This window comes from Acomys minous (genome assembly GCF_964271855.1).
Source record: "Acomys minous genome assembly, chromosome: 6".
NCBI lineage: Eukaryota > Metazoa > Chordata > Mammalia > Rodentia > Muridae > Acomys > Acomys minous.
Window position 1 is genome coordinate 104,957,305 of NC_140487.1, and position 20,973 is coordinate 104,978,277.

At 54.6% G+C, this 20,973-nt stretch overlaps 2 protein-coding genes across 4 annotated transcripts; one reads left to right on the forward strand and one right to left on the reverse strand.

Moving 5' to 3' along the window:
• The first annotated feature begins 2,467 nt into the window (after positions 1-2,467).
• Positions 2,468-8,594, forward strand: TMEM54 (transmembrane protein 54). Its single transcript, XM_084786015.1, has 6 exons — positions 2,468-2,647; positions 5,458-5,651; positions 7,294-7,353; positions 7,449-7,637; positions 7,745-7,879; positions 8,266-8,594. Exons 1-6 carry the CDS (start codon positions 2,632-2,634, stop codon positions 8,338-8,340), a joined length of 669 nt encoding a protein of 222 aa, XP_084642141.1. The 5' UTR covers positions 2,468-2,631; the 3' UTR covers positions 8,341-8,594.
• Positions 8,540-19,563, reverse strand: HPCA (hippocalcin). Of its 3 annotated transcripts, none has more exons than XM_084786013.1 (4): positions 19,443-19,563; positions 16,309-16,707; positions 9,600-9,705; positions 8,540-9,485 (listed from the first exon to the last, which is right to left on the reverse strand). In XM_084786013.1, the coding sequence occupies exons 2-4, from the start codon at positions 16,684-16,686 to the stop codon at positions 9,388-9,390; spliced, it is 582 nt and encodes a 193-aa protein (XP_084642139.1). In that variant the 5' UTR covers positions 16,687-16,707; positions 19,443-19,563; the 3' UTR covers positions 8,540-9,387. The 3 variants fall into 3 exon arrangements, with proteins under 3 accessions (XP_084642139.1, XP_084642138.1, XP_084642140.1); XM_084786012.1 differs by lacking the exon at positions 19,443-19,563 and adding an exon at positions 19,127-19,231; XM_084786014.1 differs by lacking the exon at positions 19,443-19,563 and adding an exon at positions 18,078-18,254.
• Positions 19,564-20,973: the final 1,410 nt, after the last annotated feature.

The window sequence follows — 20,973 nt, forward strand, 5'->3', positions numbered from 1 at the left end:
TGGCTCTCTTCACCCTGCCCACACAGTCAGAAAGGGGGGGTTCGCCTTGTAGGCAGGCTTGAGTCAAGCCTCGGCTCTCACCGTGCTCTGTGTGGTGAGACCGTGGGAAAGCCCTTTACCCTTCCGGCCCTTGCTTCTCTTGTCTGGAGAGCCGAGTGGTCATCTTCAGTTCTTTCTCTAGGGACACAAAGAAACCATCTGTGCATCTGGCAGCAAGGACATTTGGTTGTTTTACTTATTTATTTTCATATGCATGTACCTGTGCTTGCATGAGGTCAGGTACCCCACATGCATGCAGCACCCTCCAAGGCCAGAAAAAGGGTATCAGAGCCCCCAGAGCTGCGGTTACAGATGGTCGTGAGCTGCCACGTAGGTGCCGGGAATTAAACCCATGACCCTAACCACCGAGCCATCTCTCCAGCCCTAGCAAAGACACTTAAAAGGCCGGGTCCCTAAGCCAATTCTAGAAGCCCCGGGCATCCTCGGTGCCCTGCACTGATGGAGAAACACTATGTACTCCCACACCAGAGTTGGCCTCAGCACGGCTGTGACCACGGGCACTCCTCAGGGCAGCCCTGGGAGGTGGGCTCTGTCATTTGAGAGCTGTTGGTGGAGGAAGGCTGGAGGGAAGTGCGAGAGAGCCCTTTCTGCTTCAGCAAAAGCAAGACACGGATGCGTGTTTCGTGTAGGGTTCCAGCAACAGATCCGTGTGTGAGGCAGAGAGCAGAAGGCCTCCCCGCCCTCCTCCAGGCCCTCACAGCACTTACCACTCTGAGGCCCTGCTTCTATCAGGAGTGGCTTCCACTTCCACAAACCGCATTACAGTTGCATCTCTTGCTGGGTAAAGATAAAGACCTAAAAATAGAGTCATTGGGCTACAATTATGAGCATGTAACCATTTGCACCTGGGCTAAGTGCTGCCCGGCTGACTGCTAAAGGACCCCATGGACATGGCATTGCATGTCCGCCAGGGAGGGCGCCAGCTAATGGCTTAATGACCTGTCTCCATCCTCCATTCCATCCAGCAAGTCTGTCTGCTCATCCCTCACCCATTACACAATGTCCCTTTTAGACATCAGCTAATAAAGAAAGACTACCTGTTGAGAGTGGCCAGAGCAGCCTGTTTGACCTGTGGCTGTCCAGCAGTGCCTGGGGGCTCCCAGCTGCCTGCCCCTCCTGAACTCCAGAGGCAGGATGTGCTGATCCAGGTGACACAAGGCACACAGTGGGTGTCACTACAGGGACCCCTTCCCCAGATACCTGGGTTCCAGGCTCTGAGAATCTGCAGACATCAGATGAGCCTCTTCCGTGGAGACTGCTGATTGATGGGACAGAGAATGCGGACTGGACCCTGGTACCTCCTGTTACCTCCCAGAGGCCTGCTGCAAAGACCTCAGGGATCCCGCACCTGACATAACCCCAAACCAGAGCCTCAATGACAGCTAAAGTCAGCAAAACTCCTACTATGTGTCCTACTGTCTCTACACTTAGTCTACAACTGACTTTTTTTTTTTTTAATGAGTGTTTTGTCTGCATTTACATCTATGCACCTTATGTGTGGCTGGTGCCTGAGGCAGTGGTGAACCTCCATGTGGGTGCTGGGACTCACACCTGGGGCCTTTGAAACAACAGTAGTTGAGGCAACTCTCCAGCCCCCACCGTATCTCTGTGAGTTCGAGACCAGCCTGGTTTACATAGCGAGTTCCTGGAGAGCCAGGGCTACATAGTGAGACCCTGTCGAGTGTGTGTGTGTGTGTGAGTGTGTGTGTGTTATGTTTGTGCTGTAGTATGTCAGTACCATATGTTGCTCCAATGGGGGTCAGAGGACAGCTTTCAGGAGTTGCTTCTATCCTTCTGTCATGTCCCACACATGGAACTCAGGCTAGTGGCTGAGCCTCCTCACTGACTCTTGTACTTTCTTTCTTTTTTTTTTTTCTTTTTTCTTTCTGTTTTAAGCTGTATTTTCTTATATCTGGGGACAAGAATTATTACCCTTGGTTGTCCAAGGAGGGAACAGACATCACCCCACTACCAACCAAGGCAGAAAGGAAAAGTACCTTATCAACATGGAAGAACAGACTGAGATCAGGGCTCAGGGAGGGGAAAGTGTCTGAAGTCACAAAGTAGATTAAAAACAGACCCTGGTCCTCAGGGTTGTGCAAGTACTCTCTCTCTCTCTCTCTCTCTCTCTCTCTCTCTCTCTCTCTCTCTCTCTCTCTCTCTCTCTCTCACACACACACACACACACACACACACACACACACACACACACACACACACACACACACACACAGAGCCCAGGTGATGGAGACACCCCCCCCACTTGGAGCCTCGATTTCCTTCGATGGAATGGGCGTGCAGCAGGTGCGAGGGCGGCTCGGCGCCGGGCACCTGGCTCAGCAGCAGGGGCGGGGCCGTGACTCAGCCGCACAATCCCGGGGTCGCCCAGCCGGTCCGACCGGCCTCGGGAGCGCGCGCGCGCGCGGGGCGCCTGGCTGGGCGGCCTGAGAGGTGCAGGGAAGAGAGGCCGCCGAGTGCCTGCTCGGGCGGGAAGAGGCGCGCAGGCCGCGAGTGACCAGGATGGGAGCGAGACCCCGCTGACGCCTGCTGGGGCCACTGGCTGGGAACGACATGTGTCTACGCATCGGTGAGCTGGGGTGGGGTGCACCGGAGGCCCTCTCCTGGGGGCGGGACCCAGTCCGAAGCCGGGTCGTCTGCTCAACACAGCCCTGCCTCATTCACAAACTGACCCGCTGCGGGACACTTTCTTCTCCGCCTCAGTTTCCCCAGAAGTAAGATGGTGGCAGTGGTGACAAGTGGCTGGGTTTTATTTGCTTTAGGCAAGTGCTCTACCACTGAGCCCACACACCAGCCTCAAAATTTCGAGACAGTGAAATTACTCAGGGACTAGCCTGGAACTCAGTACTTAGCTCTCACTCTGAACTCTGGATCCTTCTGCCTCAACCTCGTGAGTAGCTGGGGACTCCAGGTTTGTGCCACTGAGGCCCAGCTCTGAGGAAGCCTGCTTTGGATGTGGCCGGTGGTATCTCCATCTCCTGGCCCTATTCTCCTGGCAAAACGAGGCTCTGGGCTCCTCAGATGGGAGCAGGGATGCTCGAGGAGGAAGAGATGGGGATCTAGGGACCAGGCCTTGGGTCTTTAGTCCTAAGCAAAGGTCCCAATTCCATACCCTCCTCTCACCCAGCCGGGCTGGAGGGCCAGTGTGCCCCTCCCCCACTCCCTGGGCAGACTCTGCCGTTTGGGGGGGTCTAAGGCGTTCCCACTCTCCAGCACACACATCTCATGAGCCATGCCCATTTCTCCTTTGTAAAATGAGGGCAGTCGCACCCACCTCTTGACCAGGATGAAGTTGCCTTCCGATAATAAATGCTTAGCACTATGCCAGCCACATTGCCCAATGCTCCCAGCATGGGAACCCAGAAACAAAGCCTGCTCTACCACTAGTGCCGAGGCACAGCCCTAGCCTCCTGTTTGACCAAAGCCTTGCTCCAGAGATGTTGCTGGTCTTGAGCCCAGGCAAATTCCAATAGTGTCTGGGTTGCTACTAATGGGTGGGTGGGTGGGTGGGTGGACGGGGTGCGGCCCATCAGGCCCCTGGAACAAGGCTGCAATTCCTATTCCTGTTTGGCCAGCTGTACGCCTTCACAGGGCCATTCCAGTTCCTCGTGCCTTTCCAGCCCATGGTCTGTGGTCTGCTGCTAAGCTAGCCCCAGAGCCTGCGGGCTCAAAGGGAAAGCTCGGGGACCAGCTAGGCCGACCACTCCTGGTTTTATGAAGAATCCAGAGCCAGGAGGGACTGATACCAGGTCTACAGTGAGTGTGTGACCGTCTAGACAGACCCCTCTGTGGTCCCCAAAATTACGTGTGTGTGTGTACATGTGTATGTGTGTTTACATATGTGTATATGTACATGTGTGTGTGTTACTGAGTTTAATTAGGGTTGCTTACAGGAGTGTGAGGGGGCATTTTACTGGAACATGAGCAACTCACCAGCGGCTACACCTCTGAAGAAAAGAATAGTTGTTTTTTAAGCAGAGTCTCTCTCTGTAACCTAAGCTGGCCCTGAATTCGCAGCACTCCTCAGCCCCCAGTCTCTTGAACATAAGGATTATTAGCCCCCTGGGCCCCCTGCAATTGCCCAAAGGGTTAATGATTCTGTCCCTCTTTCTTCATTTCATTCAGCCGCTGAGCTCACATGTAGGAACAGGGGCAAACCTCTCAGCCACGTGTGGGGAAACTGAGGTTTAGCAAGGGTCTCAAAGGCAGAGCCCATTGGGAGCAGCAGGAGGAGGAAAGGCTCTGCTTAGCTGAGAAGGCCACCCACATCTTCCAGTTTCTCAGAGCTGGCTAAACTGAAAGGACCCACAGGTGGCAGGGCTAAGAGCCACGGAGGATGCTGCAGAGAGCGGCCTGGAGGAGGAGGGCTTCCTGCTAGCCGATGGGATAGGACTTAGCCCCTCGGCCACCCAGGAAGTGTATTCGCTGCCAGCCGCCCTCCTGGTCCCAGCCCCAGTTAGGCAGCCCCTGCCCTAAGACTCTCTGAGACTTTCTGATCCACCCACGGACCTTGTCCACACTAAGAAACAAGGTTTCTTTTCCTCTCCAGGAGAGAAGCGGAGACTCCACGGCTCTCAACAGCTCCATTTAGCAGCTGTGTGTTAAGTACTGCGTGTGCCAGTCCCCGTGTACGGACTGACTACTGAGCAGGGCCAGGCTCCTGCCCAGTATGCTGTGGGCTCCTTGAAGCTTGGACAGTAACCTGCTGGGCTTATGGGTTCCCTAGCACCTGGCACAGAGCAGGCATGCAGGACAGTTTTATATACGAAATAGATGAGTGGGTGGGTGGATGGGTGGGTGGGTGGATGGAAGGAAAGATGGATGGATGGATGGGTGGGTGGATGGATGGATGGAAGGATGTATGGACGGATGGGTGGGTGGATACATGGATGGATGCATGGAAGGGTGGCTGGGTAGGTGGGAGGATGGATGGATGGATGGATGGGTGGATGGATACATGGGAGGGTGGCTGGGTAGGTTGGGTGGGTGGGTGGATGGATGGATGGATGGAAGGAAAGATGGATGGATGGGTGGGTGGATGGATGGATAGGTAGGTGGATGGATGGATGGAAGGATGTATGGATGGATGGGTGGGTGGATACATGAATGGATGCATGGGAGGGTGGCTGGGTAGGTGGGTGGGTGGGTGGATGGATGGATGGGTCAATGGATGGGAGAGTCATGCTAGAGCCCTGCCACTCAGAACTCAACAGTTAGCAAGGACAGCTGTGTGGACCGCCTGTGTGCTTTTCCAACCTCGTAATTCAAGGACTAACAACCAACTGTGAAGCTTTTAGAGTCAAAGGAACAGGGGAGGTTAGATGACCCCACTGGCCAGCAGGAAGCGCCTCACCGTGGACCTGACATGTGTCCCCACAGGTGGCCTGAGTGTGGGTGAGTTCCGGAAGGTGCTGATGAAGGCAGGTCTGGTGCTGGTCGTGCTGGGCCATGTGAGCTTCATCGCAGCTGCTGTGCTCCACGGCACCATGCTGCGCTTCGTGGCCACCACCAGTGACGCCGTGGTTCTACAGTACTGCGTGGTGGACATCCTCTCCGTTACCTCCGCCATTGTGGTATGGCCTGGCTGGAAGGCCAGCAAGAGGGAGGGCTGGGTCCCTGCCAGATCCCCAAGCACTAACCCCAGTAGCCGTATACTAACTGTGCAGGCACTCAAACTCTCTCTGCCTCCACGTTGTCCTCTGTAACATGGGAGTGGTGAGAGTGTACTTGCACGGCAGAGGTTAAGTCATCCACAGAAGGTGCTTAACTCAGGGCCTGGCAGGTAACTGGTGTGAACTGCTGTGACAGATCATCACAGTGTGGTGGTACAGGAGTAAGCATCAGCTTGGCTAGGGAGGACCCGTAAGGGTTTCACGGAGGAGACCTCTGAGTTGGGTGACAGTGGGTGAGTAGGAAGGAATTCCCAATGGACTGTAATTATCAACCCAGGTGTGTGGTAAGCCTGGGCTGGCTGGCACAAAACCATGCCAGGGTGGCATTCCGTGTTCAGACTGTGTGGCAGGTGCAAATGTGTGGATCTGGAGATGGCTAGGGTCTGTTCTGGAGACCCTGGGCAACACAATTAGACAAGGAGTTCAGCATCAGAGTGGATGGATGTACTCGAACTGCTTGATAATCAGATACCTGGACACCTGCCCCACTTGATGACTAAGTCAAAGAGTCTGGTATATTTAGGTTTATAGAGCTCTTCTCTGCCCGTCAGCTAAGGCAGCTGCAGGCATGGGGGTAATCTGCTCAACTTTGGGAGGAGACCTGCTGACTCCTTCCTGGCTGAGGGAACTTCCCTCTCCGAGCTGGTCTCTGCCTACAAGATGAAGCTCAGACAGGCTGCTGTCCTCTTGACCTGATGAGCCAGGCTCTGACGGTGTAGAAGCTCCAAGAGCATGTTCCAGTCAGCATCTGTGTCTTGCTCAGCATCCACATGAGGAAGGCATGGAAGGTGGCCGGCCCAGGGTCAGGAGGCTCTGGGCTGGACCACTTCATGTCTGCTTTCCTTTCCCTCAGTAAATCCTCACCACTCGCAGCTGCCCATGTCTGAGGGGGATTCTTCCCCAACCCCCTTGGGTGTAATGTCTTCCTGTGAGCAAGTCCTGCAGAGAGGGGACTCAGCCCAGACAGGTCGAGGTACTTCCTTGTTGCTACACCCCCCCACACATCCAGTACAGAGTGACCCCAGGAAGGTAGATAGGCTGAACTAAACGGAGCCCTAGTGATCTAGAAGACAGCCACTGAGCTAAACAGTGCACAGGAAATCCTGTCTCTAGAGGTCGAGAAAGGCTGTGGGCAGAGAGTGAGGGTAGGGAGAAGGCAAAGTCCCTTCGAAGTGGAAATTAATGAGGCCAAAGCCCCAAACACGGGTGGAAGTGGAGATTGCAGGACCATGCAGGACATTGGCAGGGGATGGGGGTGGGGATCTTTTTTTTTTTTAAGATATATTTATTTATTTGTACAGCATTGTGCCTTATGTGTGCCTTGCATGCCAGAAGAGGCCATCAGATCACATTGTAGATGGTTATGAGCCACCATGTGGTTGCTGGGAATTGAACTCAGGAACTCTGGAAGAATAGCCAGTGCTCTTAACCTCTAAGCCATCTCTCCAGCCCCAGGGGGTGGGGATCTTTATCCAAACATGGGTCTGGCCCCACGAGCTGTCCTCCAGCCCGGGCATCAAAGTTGACCCAAGCTTCCCCACAGGTCATCATCGCGGGAATTGCAGCCGTGGTCCTGTCTCGCTACCTCCCCAGCACCCCCTTGGTATGTGGCCCTTCCTCAGGGAGGTCTGTGGGCTGGGCCAGCAGCCCCCTTGGCGCCAAGTGTGACAGCCACTGACCAGTGCTCTTCATGCCTAGCGCTGGGCCGTGTTTAGCCTGAGTGTGGCCTGTGCCCTCCTTTCTCTGACCTGTGCCCTTGGACTCCTGGCCTCTATCGCGGTGACCTTTGCCACCCAGGGCAGGGCACTACTGGCAGCTTGCACTTTTGAGAGCCCGGAACTCCCTACGCTGGCACCTGATTGTCCTTTTGACCCTACTCGAATTTACGTGAGTGCCTCATCCTGGGAGCGGGCTGGAAAGGGCCGCTGGGATCTAGCTGCACTCCGGTTGCACCCCTGTCCCTAAGTAGATGCTTGTGCCTCTGTACCCTGCAGAGCTCTAGCCTGTGCCTCTGGGTCATCTCTCTCATGTTCTGTGTGGCGGAGAGCGTGTCGGCCGTGCGCTGCGCCCAGCTCGTGCGTCCGCTGCTAGAACTGAGGCCCTGGTGGGGAAAAGACTGCCACCACACGGTAAGTCCCCTCCACAGTCCTGGGAGGTGCCTGCTGGAGATCCCTGACAAGTCAGTCACTCCCACCCGCTCTCTGAACAGAGCCTCAGATGCTTGGGCAAAAGTTTGCTGTCCACCACCAAAGGGCTCCAAAAATCCAGAGAGGTCAGACCTGCCAACTAATTCACACAGCTCATGTCTGGCTCTCCCAGTCTTGAGGGGAAGTCCAGGCCTTTGGGGGGGGGGGTTAAACAGGGGAGCACTCTAGCCTGTCTTGAGTGAGTGAAAGTGGTGTCCTCCCCCCTGCCCTAGAAGACCTTAGTCCTTCCTTGCTCCAGTTTGGGGGTGTCCTGGAGATAGAGACCCCAACCCAGAGCCAATGACACAAGCAGGTTCCTGTGTCTGCAGATACAAGCGAGCCCAGAGCCCCTGGATGGCCATGACCTACTGAGCTGCGCCAGCTCTGTGCAGCTGACCCTCTGACATCTCAACAGCGCCATGGCTACTGAGGTGACACGTGACCAAGCCTGCACTGACTAAGTGCCCCAACACCCATGGAGGCCTAGATGGATGGATGGAGACAGGATTCGTAGAGCACATCCAAGAAAGCTCATTGGACCCCTGGGCTCAAAGTGGTGGGCGGGGTGGGGGCTTTGAACGCCCTCCCTTGGCCACCAAGCACTTCCGCACTGAAACAAGACTTTATTTTGAAGTTAATAAAAAGAACAAAGATGCTCCGTGTGGCTGCATGCAGAGGGAGATGGGGCGTTGCCAGGGGCCTGCACTTCTTTCCCACACAGAATACTGTGGAGGGCCTCTGCCCGTTTCTCTGTGGGCCTGCGTCTGGTGTGTGTGTGTGTGTGTGCGCGTGTGCGTGTGCGTGTGCGTGTGTGTGTGTGTGTGTGCACATGTGCGCATGTGTGTAAGAGGGGGTGAAATAGATCTGTGGTCATCCAAATGTGAAGAGGCAGACTGGATTTGGGGACCCCCTGTTGGAATCGTGGGGGTTTTTTATTTTGTTGTTTTTGATTTTTTGTTTAACCATGGCCTCCAGCCAGCAAGAGCTGGGGCAGGAAGTGTTCTTCTGTAGGGGAGTAGGTGGAAAACCAATTCAAGCCCCACAGCCCGGGAATCCTCATGTCTCCCCACCAAGCAAAAAGACTGTTTACCTGGGCACGACTCCTCACCTCCCTCCAGGCTGAGGATCACCCAAGAGGGACCTACCCCCTGCCTTGTGGAAGAGCCTCAGGGCTGTAGGATCAGCTGTCTGAGTAAAGACCAAACCAGAGGGTCATCTTAGTCCCACTAAGGGAGATTCTGCCTCTAGAGCCGTGGGTACTAACTTAACTGCTATCTTGCTTAGCCCCTTCCTTGCAGGGTTCGCTTCTCCAGAGGCCCCCCACAGTGCAGACCCCCTAAAAAGGGATCCCTCCCCCCCAGTCTGGCCCCCAGCCTGGATAGACACGAGGAAGAGGAAGCTGAGAGCCGGAGGGCCGGCGATGGCAGGGAGGCGAGCTGGCTCGTCGCAGCTCAGAACTGGGAGGCGCTGCTGGGGTCGCACTGCAGCAGGCGCACGATCGATGGGTCGCTTTTGGCCCCGCGGATGAACTCCTCCAGTGACAGCTTGCCTGCAGAGCGAGGGGGAGGGCTGTGCTGAGGAGGCAGCCGCGAAGCCAGGCAGGTGGTGCGGGAGAGGGAAGGAGGGAGGCCGCCCACCCCCAGCCCCTACTCGCGGCGCTCACCGTCGTTGTTTGTGTCCATTTGGCGGAAGATTTTCTCAGTCCTCTTTTCCGGGGTCGACTCGTCCTCAGGCATCTTCATCACGGAAGAAACCATCTTGTAAATGGCCTAAGGGCGGGAGGGGGAGGGGAGAGAGCATCAAGAAGTGAGAAGAGCTGATTTAAGCCCCAATCTCGATCTCCGCCTCTATAAACATCCTAGGGTCGTGCTCCGCTGTTCATGAAGGGAGGAGAGGGAAGGAAAAGTCTGGAAAGGCTTTCTAGAAGAGGGACCACTGAAGAGGGCCCAGAGCCCTTAGAGGACCAGGTGGGAATTGCTGATGGAGCTGATGAACAAAGGCACTGCAACCTGAAAGCTCCAGGTAGATGCCAAGATTTGGGGTGCACAGTCAAGAGAAATGTTGGAGGCTTCCCCAGATAGCAAAGCGCCTAGAACGCGAAGTGCAGCTGGGGTGTGCGTTTGGAGGTTAAGAGCTGAATTAGCCCTCCCTCCCAGGGACCTACAGGGGGCGCTGAGCTGAGAAAGAGGGCTCTGGGCTGCACTGCGGGCTATGATCGACAGGGGGCGCAGAACAGCGTGGAGGCAGCTGGGACCACGAAGGGGCGGGAACGTTATGCAAATGAATGCAAATGAGCACCTGCCAAGGGGCCAAGGACAGCCTGAGCTTTGCTAGGCTGAGGGCGGCATCTGCCACGTGTAGGAGCTCCAGAGGCAACACGGAGAGTTTCTGAGCTAAATGTTACAGAGCACGTAGTGCTCAGCCTGTGGGATGGGCTATGTTTCTGCTCCCTGGAGCTCAAAAACCAGACTATATCACCTCAAACGTAACAAAGAAAGAAGCCTCCTTTCTTCCCCCTTACCACGACCCTCCCCACCCCATCCATGACCAACTTTGTTTCTCCAATACTTTTTTCCAGCCTCTTTTCCTTCAGATCTGTCCCACACACTGCCTCTGAAGGCTCTTTCTAAACACAACCCTCCAGCTACCACGTCCCCAAACCATCAGGCCGCTCCCTTGTTTCCAGCTTTCCTAGCAAGGTCATCTGTGAACCAGCCTGGGCCAGGGCCCATCGGCTGCACAGGGCCTCCTGGGCTTTTCCTCCCTGGAGGCCTGTGCCTGCTTCCCACCATGCAGATAGGAAGAATAACTCTAACCACTTCTAAGATTCCCAAATTCAGGCGGGTGTGGTGTCCTACGCCTTTAATCCCAGCACTCGGGACGCAGAGGCAGGCAGATCACTGTGAGTTCCAGGCCAGCCTGGTCTGCAAAGCGAGTCCAGGACAGCCAAGGCTACGCAGAGAAACCCTGTCTAGAAAAAAACCAAACATAAATAAATAAATAAATAAATAAATAAATAAATAAATATTCCCAAATTCCAGAACAGTGCCTTGGCACATGGCAGGGAACTCCCTGTTTAAAGGCCATTGTCACCTCCCACTACTCTGTACCGAGTCCAAACCATTTGCTTTTGGCATTCGAGGTTCTTCACAAGCTGTCCAATGCTGGCCTCACCATCACCAGGCCTCACAAATGAACACCCCAGGGCCTATCAGAATCCCCACCATTTACACCCTCTGCCGGGAACAATATGAGCTACCCTTAATCATGCAAGTGGTCCTATGTGCAGGAATTGTGTTTAGTTTTGTTTTTCCTGGCTGTCCAGGAGCTCACTCTGTAGACCAACCTGGCCTTGAACTGAGAGATCTCCTGCCCCTGTCTCTGCCTCCCGAGTCTTGGGATCAGAGTTGTACGCCACAATGCCTGGCATACATGCAGGATTTCTAAGCTGTACATCAGCTCAAAAAAAGCATGTATCAGCCGGGCGGCGGTGGTGCACGCTTTTAATCCCAGCACTTGGGAGGCAGAGGCAGGTGGATCACTGTGAGTTCGAGGCCAGCCTGGTCTACCAAGCGAGTCCAGAACAGCCAGGGCTACACAGAGAAACCCTGTCTCGGGGGGGGGAAAAAAGCATGTATCAAATTCTTCCCTTTTGAGCCGGGCTTTGGTGATGCATGCCGTTAAGTCCTAGCACTCTCGAAGCAGAGGCAGGTGGATCTCTTAGTTCAAGGCCAACCTGGTCTACAGAAGGAGTCCCAGGACAGCCAGGGCTACACAGAGAAACCCTGTGGGGGCAGGGAGAGTTTCCGCTTTCCGGATAACACACCAAGATTTGGGAAAGGAATTGATGGAAGGTGCTAGATTAGAGCTTGTTTTCTCTTCACGGCTAGACCAGTGATTCTCAGCCTTCCTAACGCTGCAACCCTTAAACACAGCTCCTCGGGTTGTGCTGACCACCCAACCACACAACTATTTTTATTTCTTGCTACTTCATAACTTTAATTTTGCCACTGCTGTGAACGGCAGCATAAATATCTGGAGTGCAGGATATCTGATATGTGACCCCTGTGAAAAGGTTGTTCAACCCCCGACAAAGGGGTCTCAGCCCATAGGTTGAGAGCTTCTGTGATAGATGTATGCTTGGGCAATTTGGAATGATAAACAGCAGGAGTTCTGGAGTGGAGTGACATCCTGGTCCATTCTGCACTCGCCGTGCATGCTGCGATAAGGACTTAGCCTCCGTAAGCCTGCTTCTTTCTGCAAAATGGAGAAGCGTGTCTATCTCATTGGAATTGCCTAGAGGGTTAAATGAGATAGAAAAATATACCAATGGCTGCCTGGCATAAATGGTCACTAAGCAGCAGCTTATAGTGTCATTATTCATCCACCGTGTCCTCTGGTTTTTCAGTCCCGCAGTCTCCTGACCACGTGCCACTGACCGCCTTAACGTTTCCTATCAGAGCGGGGAGCCCCATGAAGCACACTGCCCCTTTCCCCACATGCATGGGGCCACCACCTAGTGTAAGACTGGGCTGGGAGAAGGAGTGAGCAGTGACTTAGAGAGTGGCCATTCCCTTTGTGACAATCCTCCTGATTAATCGTCCGCTAGCTCAGAGTGTCACCGGAGCCTACTTGTCATTAATCAGGCCCTGGGGTTCACAGAGCTCTGTCTGCTCCAGCTGTCTGGAGCCTCTGGGCTGTCATAGAGGAAGTAGGGGGTCTAGAGGACAGAAGCTGATTTAAAAAAAAAAAAAGAGGGCCCAGAGGTGCCTAGGGAACGGACTAGCTTAACTGCTGCAGCGGGCAGGGTGGCTTCCAGCTGAGATTTGCCAGTGTATGAATGGAAATCATGAGCATCTCTCTGAATTCGTTGGTAACCAGAGGATTGCCCCAAATGACCTGCCACCACTCCTTCGACCTTTCTAGCAGGGCCCCTCGGGTCTCCCATCATCCTGCTTCCAAAGAGGAGTGCGTGGCCCAAAGGCTTCTGGGGCAAACACTGAGGCAACAGGCAACTGGCATAGGGAACACATCGCTTCCCAAGACAGCCTTTTCAATCAAGCTAAAGGCTGAGGTGCATGTCCCCAGCAAGACGGGGAGCTAGATATGAGCCCCTGAAGTGGAGGGGCGAGAAGGGAAGAGTGCAGAGATGCAGGCGAGAAGGGAAGAGTGCAGAGATTCAGGGAGGGGCCCTGTGCAGAGCCACAGGGCAGCAGTCCTCACGGCACACCTTGCGGATGCTTCTGATGCCATTTCAGTCTATGCAGAAGATGAATGGAGAAAAGAGGGATTGACAGTCACCGGAAAGAAAGTACCGGCTCAGGACCCCAAGGCCAAGCTCTCAGCACAAAGGAACGTTATTTGCCCCTGAGGGACAGAGGGCAGGGAAAAGAGACAGAGGATGAGAGGGAAGGTGACATGAACAAAGGAGAGGTAATTGTCCCAGAGGACAAAGGACTGCCTCTGGACAGAGAGGAAACAGATGTGGCACATAGGAAAATGGCGGTTTATAAAGGTAAAATCTTAACCCATGTTAAGATTAGATGTTTAAGCCGGGCGGTGGTGGCGCACGCCTTTAATCCCAGCACTTGGGAGGTAGAGGCAGGCAGATCGCTGTGAGTTCAAGGCCAGCTTGATCTACAAAGTGAGTCCAGGACAGTCAAGGCTACACAGAGAAACCCTGTCTCCAAAAAATAAAAATAAAAAAAGATTAGATGTTTAATAATTTGTTTGTTTGTTTTTGTTTTTCAAGACAAGGTTTCTCTGTGTAGCCCTGGCTGACCGGGACTCATTTTATAGACCAGGCTGGCCTCGAACTCACAGCAATCCACCTTCCTCTACCTCCCGAGTGCTGGGATTAAAGGCATGCACCACCAGGCCCGGCTTTAGGTGTTTAATTTTAATTGGGCATGTTATTTAGGTAAGCCAAAGGGGGCTTTTGATTTCTAGGCTACAATACTTTGATAGCTGGATTATGGTAGTCAGCCTTGGGAGGAGGAGAAAGTGGCCAACTAAAGGCATAGGCCTTGGTGTCTAGCTTTAGGAATGTAAGCTAATGGTTTTCAGCAAGGCAGAGGGAATGGGGAAGAAGGGCAAGGCCTGCCAGAGCCATGCTTGCCGTGCTCGAGCTGGCCAGAGTCCCGTCAATCACTAACATTCACTGAGTACCAAGTACTGAGTACCATGTACTTGGTACCAAGCCCTCAATGGACCCATTCATCTCTGTGAGAGTGTTGGAACAGCGGGCAGAAGCCAGCAGGTTTCTGGCTTCCTGTTTTCTCGATAGGTAAAGGCGCTTGCAGACAAAGCTGACAGATCTTAGTTCAACCTCCAGGATCTGCACAATGGAAGGAGAGAGCCGATCTCTGAAAGTATTCCTCTGCCCTCCACATGTGGGCCGTGGCATGGACATGCCACCCCTACACATAAACAAATGTGATAAACAGGTGTTTAGAGGCCAGCCAGTGCCACACAGAGACAGACCCCGTCTAAAGGCAAATGTTCAGAGTGGGCACGGAGCAGGGTGGACGAGAGAATCGTCATCGCACTGACCGCCTTCAGTGAGCCACGGGGGATGGGTGCTGTGGAAAGCTTCTGCTGAAATAAATCTAGTGTGTTTCCTACTTCAGTTTGTACTAAGAAAAGACATTCATGACAAGTCTCTAAACCTCCTCATGCAATCAGCATCGCTGTCACTGCTCCAGTTTTTATAGACGAGCAGCCTAAGAGCTAACGCCAGTCCGGAATTGGAAACCTCATCTCCTAAAAGCTCGCTCGGCGCCTTCACAAAAGGCAGCTTGGAGCGGTGGCCAGCCTGGGTTCAGTCCCTCTTGTACACACGGAGGCAAGCCACACTCTGCCTGGCTGAGACTCGCGGGGCTGCCCTAAGGATGCGCTCAGCTCAGGGATCAACTAGCTCATGCTGGTGCACCTATGCAATAGTTAGGAGATGTGGACACCGGAGCCAGGCCGCCCACTCACAGGCTGTGAGGTCTCGAGCAAGCGCCTTCTCTTTTCAAAGCATGTTTCCTCCTCAGTAAACGAGCATCGGTAAAACAGTCCTTGTGAGCCGGGGATGAGGCTGAGTGGTGGAATGCTGCAAGCAGGTGAATGAATGAATGAATGAATGAATTAATTAATTAATTAATTAATTAATGAACGAACGAACGTGGCTGGGCATAGGAGACACACACCGGTAACCCTATGGCTCAAAGGCTAAGCAGGAGGATTCTGAGTTCAAAGCCAATCTCAGCTACATAGAGAGACTTGTCTCCAACCAAACCACACCAAATATAACTTGCCTAAATCAGAAATGTCAAGACAGGAAAGACAAAGTAAGGGAGGGAGCGTTCCAAATTAAGCCAGAACAACAAAGCCAGACATGGAAGCATTCTTTAATCCCGGCACAGGCGGATCCCTGTGAGTTGGACGCCAACCTAGTCTATAAAGTGAGTTTCCGGGCTAGCCAGTGCTATACGGTGAGACCTTGTTCTCTAAATAAATATGACCAACGAAGTAGGATACTAAAAGTCAATGTAGGAACCTGGCGTGGTGGGGCCACGCCTTTAATCCCAGCACTTGCGAGGCAGAGGCAAACGAATCACTGTGAGTTCAAGACCAGCCTGATCTGCAATGGAAGTCCAGAACAGCCAGAGCTCTGTGTAACAGAGAAACCCTGTCTCAAAACAAAACAAAACAAAAACCAAAAAAGAAGGATCCCAAACCAGAGTGTGCTCTAGCACGCGCACGCGCGCGCACACACACACACACACACACACACACACACACACACACACACGATATATATATGTTCCATGTATGAAACATTCTGGCAATGAATGTACCATGGCATAGGACTTGTACATTAGAATTAGAAAATGCCTCGACTTGGATAGCCATACTTTAGGATATGTAAGATAATGTCCTATTAGTCTTAGGAAATGCATCATTTACCTAAGGGGGAAAGGGTCGATGCTGAGAACAGCCAGAAAGCGTGGCACGCACACAGAGATAAAGCTGGTGGATATGGGCTAAGGACGCACAAGAACTTTCTTGGCTTTTCCTTCTTTTCTTTGTTGTTGTTGGGTTGGTAGGGGGAGGGGAGGCAGTTTCGTGCCGTCTAGGCTGGCCTCAAATTCAGCAGAGGCTGCCTTTGAACTCTTGACGTCCTGCCTCTTAACACCACAACAGTTTTAAGCATTCAGCTTTTCTTTACATAGAAAATCATGTCACTCTAAGAGATTTTTGTAAATGGGATGGGAAAAACATCCCCTTGCCACTGTTGGCTGGCAGACCGGGTGTGTTGAGAGGCTGGGGGGAAAAAAAGGGGGTGGGGGTGGGGGATGGTTCAGCCAGTGACGGTAGCGGCCCACCTGCACAATTTCTAGCATCTCCTCCCGGCTGATGTAGCCGTTGCCGTCCAGGTCGTACATGCTGAAGGCCCACATGAGCTTCTGCTCCAGGCGGCCACGCGAGGTCACGCTCAGAGCGATGATGAACTCCCGGAAGTCGATGGTGCCGTCGCTGTTGGTGTCAAAAGTGCGGAAGACGTGCTCGGCGAACTTGGAGGCATCGCCGTAGGGGAAGAAGTTGGCGTAGATCTTCTTGAACTCGTCCACGTTGAGGATGCCAGTGGGGCAGTCCTTCAGGAAACCCTTGTACCACTCCTGCAGCTCCAACTCGGAGAACTCCGTGTTCTCCCGCAGGTCCTGCAGCATCTCTGGCCGTAGCTTGCTGTTCTGCTTGCCCATGGCAGATGAGCCAAGTCCCACCTGGGTGCCCACAAAGGAGGTGAAGGGACGGAGAGCAATGGTTATGTCTTTTTTTTTTTTTTTTTTTGCCACTTGACACCACTCTAGGAGGACCCTCAGACACAAGACACTCCAAACTCTCACTTGACCCCAGACGAGAGAGGTGAGCCCCAGATCACACAGCCTGCACCCCGATTTGTGACATGCATGTCTAGAGAACAGACCCAGAGAAAAAGGAAGGGACCAGTTCACCCTCAGTGATGCCCTTCTGGCTGTCCCTGTTAAGCCTATACACAGGGCACATCTTCATCCTCCCAAAGAGGGATCTGAGGGTCAGCTCCATTTTCCACAGAAGGGAAGCTCAGAAAAGCAAAACGATCCGCCTCAGGTCACATGGACACTACCGGGTAGAGCTGATCAACCCCAGAGTTTCCTAGAAGGGTGCAGAAAGATTCTGACGCCTCCTTTGCACCTGCTGCCCTCTCACGGCTTGCCAGATGTCCGATGACCCTACAGTGCACCTGCAGCTTGGGTGCTGTCCAGCGCTCATCCTGAAGATGTGCTCGGCAAGAGGCCACATCACCTGGGCTCGAATCCCAGCTCTCTCCCTCTCCCTCTCCCTCTCCCTCTCCCTCTCCCTCTCCCTCTCCCTCTCCCTCTCCCTCTCCCTCTCCCTTTCCCCCTCCCCCCCTCCCCTCCCCCTCCCCCCCCTCTCTCTCTCCAGCTATGAGCCTTGGACACTTTCCTCAAACTCTCTGTCTCAACTGCAAAGTGGGTTTAATAACAGTACTCACGTCATAGGGGCATGGTGGGGACTAAATTAGTTAATACCTGTGAGCACCTAGAACTGAGCAAGCAAATGCTACCTATATACATGTTAAATGGGTATAAAAATGATTTGCATGTACTCAGACTCCACAAAAATCAGGCATGATATGCAAGTGCACGTCCCCCCAGCACAGCACACACTGATCCTAATGCCACATAGATCACCAAAGGCACTCACTGGGTCCTATGCCACTCACACACCAGCCTACACCACACATGGGTCACCATGCCTCCACACACAACAATCCCCCTGCCCCACAACTCACACGCACACTGGCACATGGCCCCCACGCACAACTCCCATACACTGTGCAACAAGACACACCAGCCCACGACCCCACATGTCTCACACATGCCATCACACGCCAACTCACATGCCGACACCCCTCACATGGCCAGCTGCACGTGGGACCTCCAGGCACCCTTGCCATTTGCCTTTCCATACCCGAGGTGCTGCCAGGTCCCAGGAGAGGGAGCTGCAGCCCTTCCCAGACCTGCTGAGGATTCCCCCCGGCCCCCCAGGGAGCCCTACCCAGTCCACCCAAACCTCCCTCACCACTCACCTTTTATCTGATTTTCAAAAGGTCCTCTCAGGGCAGGGATTAAAGTGTGAGGCTGAGGACAAGCAATGGAGGGGAAATAGCCAAGGCAGTCCTAAGCACAGGTGTAGGGGCGTGCGCAAGTGGCTCTTGAGGTTAGAGATGCGAGTAAGATGGGACGAGAAGGGTTCCTTGTGCATGAAGGTACATGAAGCTCTGTGTACATGCGTGTGGGTGCATGTTGAATGAATGTGCTCACACATGTGAGTCCCGGGCTCTGCACCTCGTCTTTCTCCCTATGCATTTCTATGCATGTCTGCGTGTGAATTTCTATATGCGTGTTGAATGGGCATTGCACCTGTCACAAAGAGAAGAATGTACCCGGGAATGTGAGGGGACCTGTGTCTGTCCTCAGCAGTGTGTCATGCATGTTCCTGTAAGTTGGTGCCCCCTCCTTTCTAGATCAGCCTCTACTGCCCCAGGCTGAGGAGCCACAGAACAAGTGTGTGGGAAGGGACTGAGGAAATGCGCAGAGCTGAGCAGGGGAGCATGTCCCTTACTCCCCTCCTCAAGGTCCAAGGAACTGGGTCAGCGGGGCGGGGGCAGAGCGATGCGCTGGGCAGGAGCGCTCCTCCAGGTGCCCCTTCCTCCCGGCCACCCTTGGCATTGCCTCTCCCAGCCGGAGGAAGGGTCTGCAAATACCCTTAGAGCCCAAAATAGGAGGAACCTCACAGTTAGAACCGTGAAACCCACCCCAGCATCCCCTCCAACCCTCTCCAGACTCCAGCCCTGAGCCCCCGCCTCCATCTTCCCGCACTCGGTGCGAGGTCCCTCCTGGAGGGGGCGCGCGGGACGGTCGACGCGCGACTCCCAGGAGCCGGCCACTCAGCGGTCAGGACCCTGGAGAGCGCCACGCGATTCCCCAGGGGCAGCCCGGGGCTGCCAGCGCGGCGGGTGGGAGGAATCCCACGAGGCTCGGGGAGGAGCAGGCAGGAAAGCCCTGGACTTGGGTTCTTGGTTCCGGGGCTGCCATCCCCTCATCCCTGACCCGGGCCGGAGGGTCCCCCACTCACCCAGCAACGCCGAGACACCGACTGCGCAGAGAAGGCGGCGCTGCTGCGGCGCGCGGCGGCAGAGGCGGCCGGAGGGGCGGGCGGGACTGCGAGGGAGACGCCCCGCAGCGTTGGCCCGGAGCCCCTCCCCTGGGGGGGTCCCCCCATTGGCAGCTAGGCTCCGCCCCCGCCCCCGCCCGGGAGAGGGAACGAGACGCCCTCGCTGCCCCGGGCCCCCTTTCTCGGGAGCTCCCCGCTGTGAGAGGAAGATCGGGACCCCCAGTTCTGCAAGGAAAGAGGCGGGTCAGTGCCCAGGGTCCGCGCTCCTAATCCCTACCTGGGCGCGGAGCCGCCTGTCGCTCCGAGGGCGGAATCCGATAGGCACCCTCGCTGCCCCCGCACCTCAACTCCGGAGCTAGCTGAGCTGGGGGCTCTCTAGGAAGGCAGGTGCGCCCACTTCTCAGTCCCAAGGTCTTCCAGGGGCCAGACACGCCCCCTGCCTACCTCCGCCTCAGAGAGCCCGCCCCCCCTCCTGCCTACTACTCCGGATGTCATCATCCCCCACCCCATCTAAGAATTAATGCCACCTCCCACCATCGATGAACCTCACTCTTCGCAGTACCCCTCCAGGCAAGGTATCCTGTCATCCCCCGAGTCTCTTCGAGTGCAGGCCTGAGACCTGCGAGTGCAGAAGCACTCCACCTTGGGGGCTGGGGGGTTCTGAGGCCTCTTGTCTACACTCAAGGCAGCTGCTCTCTAGAGGCGCTGATGGGGGTCACAGCTCCTCTAGTCTGTATGGGGGCTGCACCCTCCCACCTCCAGCCCCAGTCACAATCTCTACATCTGAGCTTAAATTCTGTCTTATCTCCCTCCCTTCCCATCGCAGAACGAGGAAACTGAGACTTAGAAGGGTTAAATGCTATTCCCAATTCAGGAGTGCTCATTCATCCATTTAAAAACATTTCTCGGGCATTGCTTCTGCACTCAGCCCTGTTTCAGGGGCTTGCAATCACGCAGAAGAAACAATGACCTAACGTGCATAGTCGGTCCCGTAGTGTGTCAGATCAGCAGTTTGGAGAAAGGTTTGGACCGGTGGGCTGAACAATGGACCCTCCGGGCTGCGGTCCAGGTGAGGCCAGGGGTCCTGGTTGTTTTGAATAGAGTGAGGGGGTCTGACTTCCTTGCAACAGCTCACTGAAGTATTGCATCCAGAAAAGAGAGACAGAATGAACCTGGTTTCTGGACCTCCTTCGAAGATGGGACTGACAGCATTTGCCACTCCCTGGAAAGCTCTTCCTGGTGTGTTTTATCTATCTGTAATTCAGATCGTCCTGGTTGCCCAAGACAGAAAAACAAAGCTCTCCCTGAAGGTGCCTAGACCAAGCCATCAGTTTAGCCTTCGCCTCCTGGGCTTGAAGGAAAAGGGGGTGGGGGTGGGGCACATTGACAGAGCTGGAGAGCCAGACCGGGATGGGGTAGGGACAGCTGGGCTCCCAGGAACACCGGCTCCACTGTGTGCCTTGGCTCCTGTGTTGGGACCCCCCAGTGGAGGCGTGAGAGACGCCAGATGAACGTGGGTGGTTCCCAGCTGCCTCCTTCAGGAAGACCTGCAGACTGGAAGGGAGTATCGATCTCCTTAGCCCCCCTACCCTAGACCCCTCCTAAGACAACCTCCCTCCCCTCTCCCTGGTGGGCCCAGAAGGACAGCCATGCATGCTTGGGACATGGAAAAGAGCCGTTCCGTCTGTCCCCACCACTTCTTTCCCCTTTCTCCAGCTTGAAGCTGGAATCTCCAAGCCTGACTTGATTCTTCCTCCCCCCCCACTCCATCCTTGGGTGGAGGGTCTCAGGGTACCCCTACTTCTGGA

Coding starts and splice junctions, on each gene's coding strand:
- HPCA (XM_084786013.1), bottom strand. CDS start 16,686: ATGGGCAAGCAGAACAGCAAGCTACGGCCAGAGATGCTGCAGGACCTG. Junction 9,706..16,308: donor AGATGCTAGAAATTGTGCAG/GTGGGCCGCTAC, acceptor TCCCGCCCTTAG/GCCATTTACAAGATGGTTTC. Junction 9,486..9,599: donor AATGGACACAAACAACGACG/GTGAGCGCCGCG, acceptor CTCGCTCTGCAG/GCAAGCTGTCACTGGAGGAG.
- TMEM54 (XM_084786015.1), top strand. Junction 5,652..7,293: donor CCGTTACCTCCGCCATTGTG/GTATGGCCTGGC, acceptor GCTTCCCCACAG/GTCATCATCGCGGGAATTGC. Junction 7,638..7,744: donor TTGACCCTACTCGAATTTAC/GTGAGTGCCTCA, acceptor TGTACCCTGCAG/AGCTCTAGCCTGTGCCTCTG.